Here is a 13,462-nt window from a genome sequence, read left to right as displayed (position 1 = left end):
TTTGCCAACTCCAGAAGATGGGGAACCACATGATTGTGTGGAAAATTGCGGGTTTAAGAAAACAGATGGTTCTCAGATCCAACATCATACACAGGTATTGAAATTATTGCATGCAATGATAAAACCAAAAGAAATAGCTATAGCTAAGTGTGCAGCTCACAAACAGGACATGTTAAGAAATCAGGAAGGACTGATGGTAGTGTCTTCAGACCTACTGGGCCTAATGATTCAGGAAGCCCATGGGTTAGCCCATGTGGCAAAGGGAGAAGTTAGGAGAAAGATTGCAAAAGTGTGTGGGGTTTTGGTTATAGATTATGTTGACATGATAAAACCAGTTGTGAATAGATTTTCACAATGGTCTGAAGCATGTCCAAGCAAACGTAAAGATGCTCAGTCTGTTGCTAAGTTTTTGTGTCGCGAAATTAACAGTAGATGGGGTTTACCCGATCGCATATCTTCAGACAACGGGAAAGAATTTGTGGATAAAACAGTAAGATTAATTTTAGGAAAAATTAGAAATTAAACAACGTTTAGGAGCTGTCTATCACCCACAAAGCCAAGGTGTGAATAAATGAATGGTGTGCTAAAAAATTGCATTGTTGAAATCTGTTGGCACACAGGTTTTAATTGGGTTGCGGTACTTCTACTAGCATTAGTGATATGTCGTTTAAGTGAATTCCAAAGAAAAAAGGTCAATAGCAATTAGTTAGATCAATAATGACGGTAGAACAAAAAAAAAAGAAAAATGTCCACTATTCTAGCTAGGACTATAGCTAGTGGTATTATTGCATCAAATATAGTTTCTACAAATACATCAGTGATAGATGAGAATGTTACAATAACAGTGATGACAACAGCTAATTCTATAATTTCTGATAATCATACAAGTGCAGCTGTGGAAATGAGTTCCACAACAAATAACAATGGCAACTTCTTCAGTGCCTATAGAGCCTGAAGGTACAAAAACAATACCAGACATTACATCCCAATTCATTATAGTCTATAAATACAACTCAACGGGCTATTGAACAATTGAACATTAGGTTGAATAATATTGAGGACAGTTTTTAAGAACCATTAGATGAGGAGACTGATAACGACTGCGGTGAGACAGATAATGTGAATACATCACCAGATGAGTATTCGGATGGAGATTTGACACCAGAAAAAAATGTCTCAGAATTTTCGCGCCATAAGAAAGCGGAAAAAGTTGAAAACCTGGGGTTTGATGCCTCAGTGTTGCAAATTTTAGATACATGGATAAGCAGAAATATGTGGTATTGGCAAATAACTCACTCCGTTAGAGAAATTACTGGGATAAAGGGTCCGGTTTAGTGAAAATTCAAACTCCAAGCACGTGGAATTCAATTTACGATTACTACCTGAACCTTTGCTGGCATATTGCCAATCACGATTGGTGACATGGCTGTGGGTTCTTACAAAGCAAACACAATTCTGATAATTTGGTGGAAATAGCTGATCGCCTGTTCACATGCAAAATTTACATCACTACAGTTGTTCTTCGCCAGTGGAACGACAGTTTTTGAATATTCTTGAATATTATGAAGATATTGTAGGTTCTGGGAGCTGCTATTTTATCACTTTGTGTGATTTTCTGTTGTTGTACATTGGTACTGACCTTTCCTAAGGCTATGATACAGATGAGGAGGTGATAGTAGTGGTTGATGAGATAGTGGAGACTTATCCATTTTGATTGATTACACCATTCCCTGAACGATATTTTAACCAAGTGGTTTCTTGGTTAAAGGGGGGAACGGAAAGGAAAATGGAATCACGTATTAATAATGCATTAATTAGGCGTTGAGTGTTAAACATTAATCAAAAAAAAAAAAAGATAGAGGAAAAAAAAACAAACAACAAAGAAAAATTAGAATTTAGCTATCATGTGGTGTTTAATGTTTGTGCAAGATACTGGTCAGATGTTTTTTACCTTCCAGAACAAGTGTGGGAGTGATGGGGCTAGATGATTCTACCTGCCTATATGAACATGGACACCTCAAACATGGACACTCCAGTTATGGACACTGAAGGACAAAAACATGGATGGCAATTCCCTCAAAGAAGCCGTCATGAACTGTGATACTGAACGATAAGTTGATGCTGCCAAAGGAATATCAACAACAACAATTGTCCAATGTATTCATATGTGTCCTACATGTTTGTGATGTTTATTGTATTGGAATGTGTTTATTACAATGTATTCTACCTCATTAATGATTTCTACTTTATACTAGGCATTTTAACGAATACACACTTTAGATTTAGCTAGATAGTTTAAAGTGCTTATGTTGGGACCTCAGGTATTGTGATTTTTTCCGGTTTTTATTTGAAGGGCTAGTGGGGCTTAGGCAAGGAAAGGCTTACTGTGAGGTGCGATGGGTCGACCAGACCTCATAGTGGGCAACCTTTTGTTTGTTTCTGAGGTTCTCAATGTGTGTACTTAATGTAGATGCACGTAGACATTTAGACATTTAGGTTTTTCTTTTCAAGTAATAACAAATCAACTAAATTACAGTTAAGTAAGTCTATAGACTTGGAGTTAAGGAATGATAAATATAAGATAAAATAAGGCATTAATTAAATAATACTAGTTTTCTCATTTTTGATTGGTTAGAGATTTATTAAAATTGGCAGAGGATGATATTTGAAAGGATCCTTTTCACATTTGGAAATTTTACAGTATGATTAAGGCTAAACTTTGTTATCTTTGTTTTTTCGAGACTTGGTGCCTCGAAAAGGGGGGAATGAGGTGTATTGACTGTTTCACATGTGATAGGAAATTAAATCATCTAAATTGAACTTTGAATGAGATACTGTACTAGCCTCAGCATTGAGGTCAAAAGGTCTCCCTCCCTTTGTGAAGTGCAAATGTAGACCAAGGGGGGACACTTTCCCCTTCCTGGCCAAGCAAAGGAACAGTAGGATCAAAGAACAGGTTCGTTCCTGTTCTCACCTCTTTGTTACATTAAACAATCAATCAATGTTTACTTGCTAAGTTTCCAAACTCTGGGCTCCGAACCCATGCGGAGCCCAGGGGATTTTATCACCCCCAAAGGTGACTCAGGATGTTGGAAGAATACCAGCTGTTTGTTTCCCCCTCAAAATGAGATCAAAGAATATGTATTTGTTTGAAAAGTCACAAATGAAGGATTATTGGAATGGTTCTTGCAGAAATCTAGATTGCAAATATAGTTTGTTCAATGCCACTCTTCAGATAATTCAAGAACCAACAGAATGTTCTCATTCATATAACCCATTGTCAACTACAAGTGTTATTCATTCTATGCAATATACCTCTTCACTTCAAGCTGAGTATAAGATGTCAACAGATGGCTTTATTTGTGACCACCTGCCCGTTATCTCTGTAACTCGACTGTTGGATGTTGATTAATTTGTGAACCCTGAAAGTTTCTTGTTCCCAGGTTGGTACTTCCTCCATTTGTTGAGGTGTGAAAGTTTGTGGCTTTCTTTCTTTGTTCTAAGGCTAAAGCCTTAGACTCCTCCCGTTGGTCTCAAGTCATATAGGCCTTTTTGGCTAAGATTCTTCAGAGTAAATCTGACCCCAACTGCTCTCACAGGGCCTCTGCCTCAGCCCTGTTCTTTTGATTCTGCTTGTGTTAATAAACTTTGTGTTATTATGCAAGCTAGTTTCATCTACGATCCTTATTCATCCTCCACATCATCACCCGGGGAAACACGACAACGCAAACAAAACAGATTCAAGAGTCCCACCGAGGACACATCTGAGGGTCAGGACTTAACCGTGCTGGTTGATCCGTAAACCTCCAATCAGCCATCCCATTGATCAGGCCCCAAACATTAGCATATCTAACACCCTGCTACTGAGACCACCTACTCGTCTCATTATATAGGCACAGGCCAAATTTAGCCAGAGCAAAAGAAAGCTCAACCACCAAGGGCTCTAGCTCCAACCTCCCAGCTTTGCCTCCAGTATTGACTTCCTGGCAATGCTGCTCATCCCAACATCAAGGTGAGAGTGATTCCCTACCCGACAAGGGAAAACGCCTCCAATTGCCAAAAAAGGGACGTTGGACTTTGTCACTCCTGAACTTTCGTCAGGTTGTGTGAGGACCTCAACACACCTTTACCTGTTTCCAGTTTTCCTTAACTTGAAGGTTTGTTCCCTCTTTTGTTCCTCAAAAGAACTATTTGATAAGAGCTTCAAAGCATTGAAACCTTATCAACAGGGGGATTATGTAGGAAACTAAACCACATCAAGCGTAAAGCTTCCCCCTTTGCTAGCAGAAATTAACCAAGGAGCCTGTTTTTGTGTTATCATCGAACTGTTTACACACAACTGCCCCCGCAACTTTGAGATGCAGAGCTAACCCCACTATGTGGTCTTTGAACTCAATACCGGAGCCGCAGAGACTGAACCAACTATTTGAAGTACTCAGTACGAACCCTTCTTTTTACGACTCCCCACGGGGGGGGGGGGGGCTTCTCCCCTTCTTGCCAAACAAAAGGACCGGAGAACCCAAGGACAGTTTCCCCCTATATCACCTCTCTGCAACATTTACGACCAAACGAAGAACATCCCTCTTCCCCCCTTTTTTTAAACAGATACTGTGGGATGCTGTAAGTTCAAAGAACGGTCCCAATGCCCTCTGACCCCCTGTGGTGAGATGTCACAGGAGGACACTTACCAGGCCCCGTAACTGAGATGTCTCCCAGGTAAGAAGGGAGAACAAAGAAATTGTATCATGTTTGAAAAGTTAGAAATGAGAACAACGAACATGTGTTTGACTGAAAAATTACAAATGAAAATATTTTTGGAATGATTTCTACAGAAATTGAAATTGCAAATATTGCCTGTTCAATCACACTCGTTTCATGTAATGCAATAACCAACAGAATGCTATTTTAAAGTGTTTATCATTTAAAAGTGCTTAAAATTACCAGAAAACATCACAAAAGTTAGTTTGAGGTATTTACTGCGACCATATAGTTAAGAGGAGGCATAACATGATTTTTGACATTTATGTGTATGAGTAACTACAAGTAAAATGCATTAATTAGTTCCTAAAGTGATTCGAGGCTATTTCCTAGTCGTGTTTGGTATCAAACTCTTTCATTATAGATGATATTTCAAGATATGATGTTGAAAAGATGTTTTGAAATATGTGGAATTAATTATTAGGCATTATTTTATGTTTAGAATCATCCCTTGTTGTTTGTCACTCCATTCATTCACATATACACTTGAGACACACCCACAAGCTGAAAGCAGAGACATTGACCAATCACCGACATGATCACAGAATGATCCACCAAGACGCCTCCTCCAAAAGGCGTCCACAAACTCCCTTTAAAAAAAGGACGCGCGAACAGAAACGTCAGTTTTTTGGACGCGGGCGTTCATGCTCACCCGTGTTCCCTCATGTTCCAATCTTTTCATTTATTTCATTTTATTTTTAGTTGAAACAGTTAGATTTTGGAGTTAACAGCTACTTGGTTCGGACGAATCCGGCACCTAGTGACGTGCGTAACAGCCGAAAGGAAGCCCGGCCCGCGACCCACTGTGGTTAGCCAAGAGCCATTATCTAAGCCAGCTGCGAAGGCCTAACCGCCCGGATCGGCTGAAGGGCTAAATTCTGTGGAACCGAAACAGAACCAACGGTGGCACGTCCGGCTGTATTTTTTCAAACAGCACCTCCAAGTCCAACCCTGACACCAGCTTCAAGGTACAAGAACGAACTTTCATCAGCAACTTCACCCACAATAGATCACATACATATCTCCATAACTACAAACTTACACGCACTAACAACATGCTACACACACAGTACATCTCATTCATGTTTGTTCGTCTCCCCTTTGTCCGTCCTCCTCTCTTCGTTATGAGCTCTCTTTATTTTATTCTTTGATTTTATGATCTTATTATTCGAATATGTATCCTGCATTTTTATTCAATATTTAGTAGACTAGCTTTCTCCTAGCATAGTGATTTCACTTTATTACATATAATCCTCACTTTTATTAGCCTAGAAATGCATTTCATCATGATTTAATTATCCCATTTCAATTGATATTTTGACTGTGTTAATTGTTGACTTTTGAATAAAAGTTTAAACATAATCTTTGATTCCTCTGATTCATTAAAGCTGTGATGATGGTGTAGATGTTGCTGGTAGAATTCATTTTTCCCTGGTTTCACATTGATGAGTTTAGTCTAAAACTTATAACTTATAACATATTTCTCCTGTTAAAAGGAGTGGCACCCCGCAAATTTGAAGTAATATTAATAATCATAATTAATATTCTTAGTTATATAACCCATTAATAATAACTCATCTCCTCCTACAAATATGAATAAAAAGGGCCCTGTGTGAAAATAAGATGGTTATTAATCACAGTCTGGAAAACCAGGACAAAAAGTCAAAGAAAGGGAGAGAAGGTGAAATGAGGGAAAACAACTGTTTACTCAGTTCTTCAGAGATTAAAACACTCATCTCTTTTTAGACAATATATTATTTAATTTGAAATTAACTACGTGCACTCACACATATTTAAATGCTGGAACATTCCTTTTGCACGTCAAATCTTAAATGAAAATAAAGTTATTTAAAAAATGTGTATATATTGTAGAAAACATTTTGCTACCACCGCCCCTTAAATTGTAGCAAAAGTATGTCACAAACAAAATATTCAATGAACCATTAAATATAATAAAACAGATTCATAAAATACAAGCAATGGATATGGAGTCATTAGGTTATTGCATTTCTTTTCAACCTTTGGATCAGGACACCATGTCTGGTCAGCCTGGAATTAAAATGGGGTTTAAATGTCTAGTAATTGGTAAAAAAAAAAAAAATACACACAACAAATATCAAAAAACAGTTTTCTATACGTAAACTTTCTCAAATATTTCAATCTAGTAAAAAAAGATACAGTATCTAAATATCTAATCCTGGCTACTCTGTATCTAACTTTAACACACTTTAATAAACATGATCAAAAACTAATTCTAAAAAAAATGTCTCTGGGGTCGCTGGACACTTGTGATATTAAAATGGTTAGGGTGTAATACACAGAAAGGTCTGTGTGTGTGTGTGTTGCGCGTGTGTGTGTGTAGGTCTGTGTGTGTGGAGCGAATATCTCCCCAACGCGGTGCGAGTTCGACCTGAAACTTTGTCAAGCATTGCTCTACGATGCTCACTGACTGATCACATGACCAAACACCTGTCACACAGGTTTACAATTATCAATCAGAGCTTCAGCATAAAAGGACAACAGGTGAGTGTTTCTGTTTTGGACCAATGGATGCCAACATTAGAAACAGAGGCGGAGCCAGAGAAGTGAGAGGAAGAGGAGGAGGAAGAGGAAAGCAAAGGACTGTAATCTCTGATGAGATCTGAACCACTTTGGTTGACCATGTGATCAATCATGGTGTTACAATGAGGGAAGTTACAACATTGTTCACACACTCAACTTTGAATGAAAAAAAAAAAACATCCTCTACACTGGAAAATATGGAAATAATTGCTTTGCGAACGAGCTTCAAACAATTTAAGTTGTGCACAAATTAACATGATTTTGCCAAATGAAATTATTTTCATGATTCCACATTTCTTAATGCAGTCCAAGTATGATCTATACTATGAGCTAGTGTCTATATAGACAAGAGAAAGGTCATCCTACAGGGTCATATCTCATCACCATATATGGAATCACCTTGCTCTAGAAATAGATGAGAAAAAGACAACCTATCAATCAGTTAAAACGGTTAGCTTGTTGTTTGACCCCCAAGTTTAAATATATCTCAGTGGTACACTGACTCAAAAATGAAGGCCTCTAAGCTCTTTGCTGTGATGTATAAGAAACAGTTCATCTTTGTTCAAAAGAGTAAAAACCTTTTAATATCAAGATGTTAAATACTTTGATACACTTCAAGAGAGTTAGCTGTTAGCAGCTAGCAGAGCGTTAGCTGTTAGCAGCTAGCAGAGCATTAGCTGTTAGCAGCTTGCAGAGGGTTAGCTGTTAGCAGCTAGCACTAAACAGAAAGAGATAAAATAAATAACTTTGATTGATTGCATGGCAACAGTGGCCTATTAATTTATTTCATTGTAATTTAACATCAATTTAAGGTAAATGTTTATTTTATTGCAAATGTAAATAGTGATGTCACAGTTTGTGTTTTATACAATTAGGATTACCCTGATGTTGATGTGTGTTCATTACTGATATTTTATTATTCAGTGTTAATTCTGGAAGTTTTGGATGTTTTCACAAAATATGAATGTCAATAGTAAAACATTTTAGTGTTAATAATAATAATACTTGATGAGCTAAATTATCACTAGAGCCACTTTAAATGTTTCTATTTAGTATCAAAGTTACAGTTTGTACTAAAGTCTTCAAGCTGCAGCTGTTTAAGTTCAATTATTGTTGTTCTTATTTTGGTTAAGGTTATTAGTGCAATGCCTTTAATCTAATAATATTAATAATATGTATTTTGAACTTGTCACTAAGATCTTTATTTAAATTAACTTTTATTTACTTGTGTGTGTGTGTGTGCTTGTGTGTGTGTGTGTGTGTGTGTGTGTGTGCTTGTGTTTGTGTGTGTGTGTGTGTGCTGGGACTCTAACACACCCTCATTACTTCACTGGATAAAATATGTAGAACCAGTCCAACCTGAAGCTGCCCCCCCCCCCCCCCCCCCCCACACACACACACACACACACACACACACACACACACACACACACAGTGTAACACTGATGTACAGAGGTGTGAGTGCTGAGCTCTGACGCGGTCTCACCTCTGATCTTCAGTCTGGATCTCATGTTGTTCCTGCACCGTGTCCTGATCCATAGCAGAGACACACCTACACACACACACACACCTACACACACACACACACACATTTTACATATATCTATATGTATACCATCCTCATTAACTAGAAATGTAAAAAGTCCAAACACATCATCCATTGGAAGAACCTTCTGTCAGATCACATTGCTTTGGAAAAAAATACCAGTTGTTTTTTTCCCATCATTTTTCCTCTCACTACATATGTGTTTAAGTGTGTACAGTATATGTGTAGGTATGTATTTATATACTATTTGCAGGCTAAGGGAGTAACGGATTACAATTAACGGCGTTAAGGAATATGGATACAAAAAACATGTAATGGTAATCCATTACAGTATATTAAAAAACATGTAATCAGATTACATGTTTTTTTTTAATAAAAATAGAGATTACTTTGGTGGATTACAGTTGAAAAGCAAGAGGAATATACATCAGTGCATCAGACACAGTGCACACATTACGACACTTCATGGCAGTTCACCACAACAAATGAACATGTGAAACAAGCTAATGATGTGATGATGGGAGAAAACACCGTGGTCAGCGCGCACTTGTTTAGAAACTGACCAACTTGTCCGTGGACTCACAGAGCGTCTGTATTTAATACATCTGAGCACTAAAGAGTTTTCTGAGCAGAGTTGATGGAGCAGTAAGTGTGTTTTATGTTTGTGTGTCACGTAGACACTGTAGTTACGTGTTTCTACCGTTAACAAAGACCCCTACACACTACACAGACACCTACACACTACACAGACCCCTACACACTACACAGACCACTACACACTACACAGACCACTACACACTACACAGACCCCTACACACTACACAGACCCCTACACACTACACAGACCACTACACACTACACAGACCACTACACACTACACAGACACCTACACACTACACAGACCCCTACACACTACACAGACCCCTACACACTACACAGACCCCTACACACTACACAGACCCCTACACACTACACAGACCACTACACACTACACAGACCACTACACACTACACAGACCCCTACACACTACACAGACCACTACACACTACACAGACCCCTACACAGACCCCTACACACTACACAGATCCCTACACACTACACAGACCCCTACACACTACACAGACCACTACACACTACACAGACCCCTACACAGACCCCTACACACTACACAGATCCCTACACACTACACAGACCACTACACACTACACAGACCACTACACACTACACAGACCCCTACACACTACACAGACCCCTACACACTACACAGACCCCTACAGACTACACAGACCACTACACACTACACAGACCCCTACACACTACACAGACCACTACACACTACACAGACCCCTACACACTACACAGACCAATACACACTACACAGACCCCTACACACTACACAGACCCCTACACACTACACAGACCCCTACACACTACACAGACCCCTACACACTACACAGACCACTACACACTACACAGACCCCTACACAGACCCCTACACACTACACAGACCACTACACACTACACAGACCCCTACACACTACACAGACCCCTACACAGACCACTACACACTACACAGACCCCTACACACTACACAGACCAATACACACTACACAGACCCCTACACACTACACAGACCCCTACATACTACACAGACCACTACACACTACACAGACCCCCTACACACTACACAGACCACTACACACTACACAGACCCCTACACACTACACAGACCAATACACACTACACAGACCCCTACACACTACACAGACCCCTACACACTACACAGACCCCTACACACTACACAGACCCCTACACACTACACAGACCACTACACACTACACAGACCCCTACACAGACCCCTACACACTACACAGACCACTACACACTACACAGACCCCTACACACTACACAGACCCCTACACACTACACAGACCCCTACACAGACCACTACACACTACACAGACCCCTACACACTACACAGACCAATACACACTACACAGACCCCTACACACTACACAGACCCCTACACACTACACAGACCACTACACACTACACAGACCCCTACACACTACATAGACCACTACACACTACACAGACCACTACACACTACACAGACCCCTACACAGACCCCTACACACTACACAGACCCCTACACACTACACAGACCACTACACACTACACAGACCCCTACACAGACCCCTACACACTACACAGACCCCTACACACTACACAGACCCCTACATACTACACAGACCACTACACACTACACAGACCCCTACACACTACACAGACCCCTACATACTACACAGACCCCTACACACTACACAGACCACTACACACTACACAGACCCCTACACACTACACAGACCCCTACACACTACACAGACCCCTACATACTACACAGACCCCTACATACTACACAGACCACTACACACTACACAGACCACTACACACTACACAGACCCCTACATACTACACAGACCACTACACACTACACAGACCACTACACACTACACAGACCCCTACACACTACACAGACCCCTACACACTACACAGACCACTACACACTACACAGACCCCTACACACTACACAGACCCCTACACACTACACAGACCACTACACACTACACAGACCCCTACACAGACCACTACACACTACACAGACCCCTACACACTACACAGACCAATACACACTACACAGACCCCTACACACTACACAGACCACTACACACTACACAGACCCCTACACACTACACAGACCACTACACACTACACAGACCACTACACACTACACAGACCCCTACACAGACCCCTACACACTACACAGACCCCTACACACTACACAGACCCCTACACACTACACAGACCACTACACACTACACAGACCCCTACACAGACCCCTACACACTACACAGACCCCTACATACTACACAGACCACTACACACTACACAGACCCCTACACACTACACAGACCCCTACATACTACACAGACCCCTACACACTACACAGACCACTACACACTACACAGACCCCTACACACTACACAGACCCCTACACACTACACAGACCCCTACATACTACACAGACCCCTACATACTACACAGACCACTACACACTACACAGACCCCTACACACTACACAGACCCCTACATACTACACAGACCACTACACAGACCCCTACACACTACACAGACCCCTACACACTACACAGACCCCTACACACTACACAGACCCCTACACACTACACAGACCCCTACACACTACACTACACAGCAATCTGGAACATGGCAGCATGTCAATAGCATCTGGTTTTATATGACGTTATATTTGTGACACAATTCTGCTGTCAGTGCACGTCTGAACTTTACCAAGACTGTACATGGTCCACGTTTTAAAGACCATTAAAATTAAACCAGCGTGCACAAGAAATGTACACAGAGCTGTGTGTGCGTCTAAAGAATATGTTTGAATAATAAATAAAACCAATAGAAGCTGATTTTCATCAAGAACTTCAATGCACTTTATGTTTTAATTATATAACATATTTAATGTGACTCTCTTCCATCAGTTATAGGCCTGTACAATATTATTTAATGTATGAGTGGGGTCAGGTTAAACATTTTATTATTTTATTTTATATTGGAATGTCAGTGCTAAATAAATATGTTCATATGTTTAATTGTTTATTCTTTGAAGCATTAATATTAATTTATACAATTGCAATGTTTTTATTAAAGTGGTTAGTAACATTCAGAGCCAGAAATGCAATGGCTCTAATAATTTACATAATAATTCCTTTCAGTGTTTCGGTCAAACCATTTCATTTGGGTGCATCCCTAATGGAAACTCCAGCATATTGTTTCATTTAAATCTGAAAAAAGAAACAATATCACATTATAATATGAATGATCTCTGCCTGCTGTTAAAATGTTATCATACAATGAACTTTGCTTTTACTCTATTATTTTAGTAAAGCTGGTTGTGAAGGTTTGAGGTCAGTGGTTTAGCTCAGTGGTAGGTTTCTTGCCTCCTGTGAGGGGGACCTGAGCTCTAATCCTGGTTTATATACTAAACTTTTTTTTTTTTGCAAATGTTCCTTCTGGGAGATTAATAAAGGTCTATTCTATTCTCTTCTATTCTATTCTATTCTATGATAAACTTTAAAAAAAAAGTATGTTAGAATAATATGAAACCTTTCAGTTCCAACAGCACAGGATCCATTTCCTTAAAGGTAGGTAAAAACTGATTAAAATTGTGTTTTTGGAGTTATTGTTTTTCAAATACACATCACACACAATAAATATCAAATAACTGTACCCTATACATAATCTTTCTCAAATATATAAATCTAGTTCAAATAAAATACAGTATATAAATATATAATCCTGGCTACTCTGTATCTGTAACACACTCCAATAAACATGATCAAAAACTAACTCTAGAAATAAAAATGTCTCAGGGGTCACTGGACATTTGTGATATTAAAATGGGGTCACGACCCAAAGAAGGTTGAGAACTCCTGGGTTAATGTGAAGAAAAAACGAAAGTTTATATCAGAATACTAGTTTAGTTTCCAGGTGAAAAAAAAGTTACAG

The 13,462-nt window shown here is 39.5% G+C and overlaps 1 protein-coding gene across 1 annotated transcript in view; it reads right to left on the bottom strand.

The window, feature by feature from the left end:
* The window catches only part of LOC114460891 (NLR family CARD domain-containing protein 3-like), a 67,168-nt gene that overhangs the window by 52,591 nt on the left and 1,115 nt on the right, over window positions 1–13,462 (bottom strand). Inside the window, 1 exon segment of the mRNA XM_028442768.1 lies at window positions 8,807–8,872. Within this exon segment, the coding sequence (XP_028298569.1) occupies window positions 8,807–8,859 (53 nt within the window). The 5' untranslated portion in view covers window positions 8,860–8,872.

The sequence above is a fragment of the Gouania willdenowi genome, unplaced genomic scaffold, assembly GCF_900634775.1.
Source record: "Gouania willdenowi unplaced genomic scaffold, fGouWil2.1 scaffold_83_arrow_ctg1, whole genome shotgun sequence".
NCBI classification, from domain to species: Eukaryota; Metazoa; Chordata; class Actinopteri; order Blenniiformes; family Gobiesocidae; genus Gouania; species Gouania willdenowi.
This window is presented reverse-complemented; position numbering and strand designations above follow the sequence as displayed.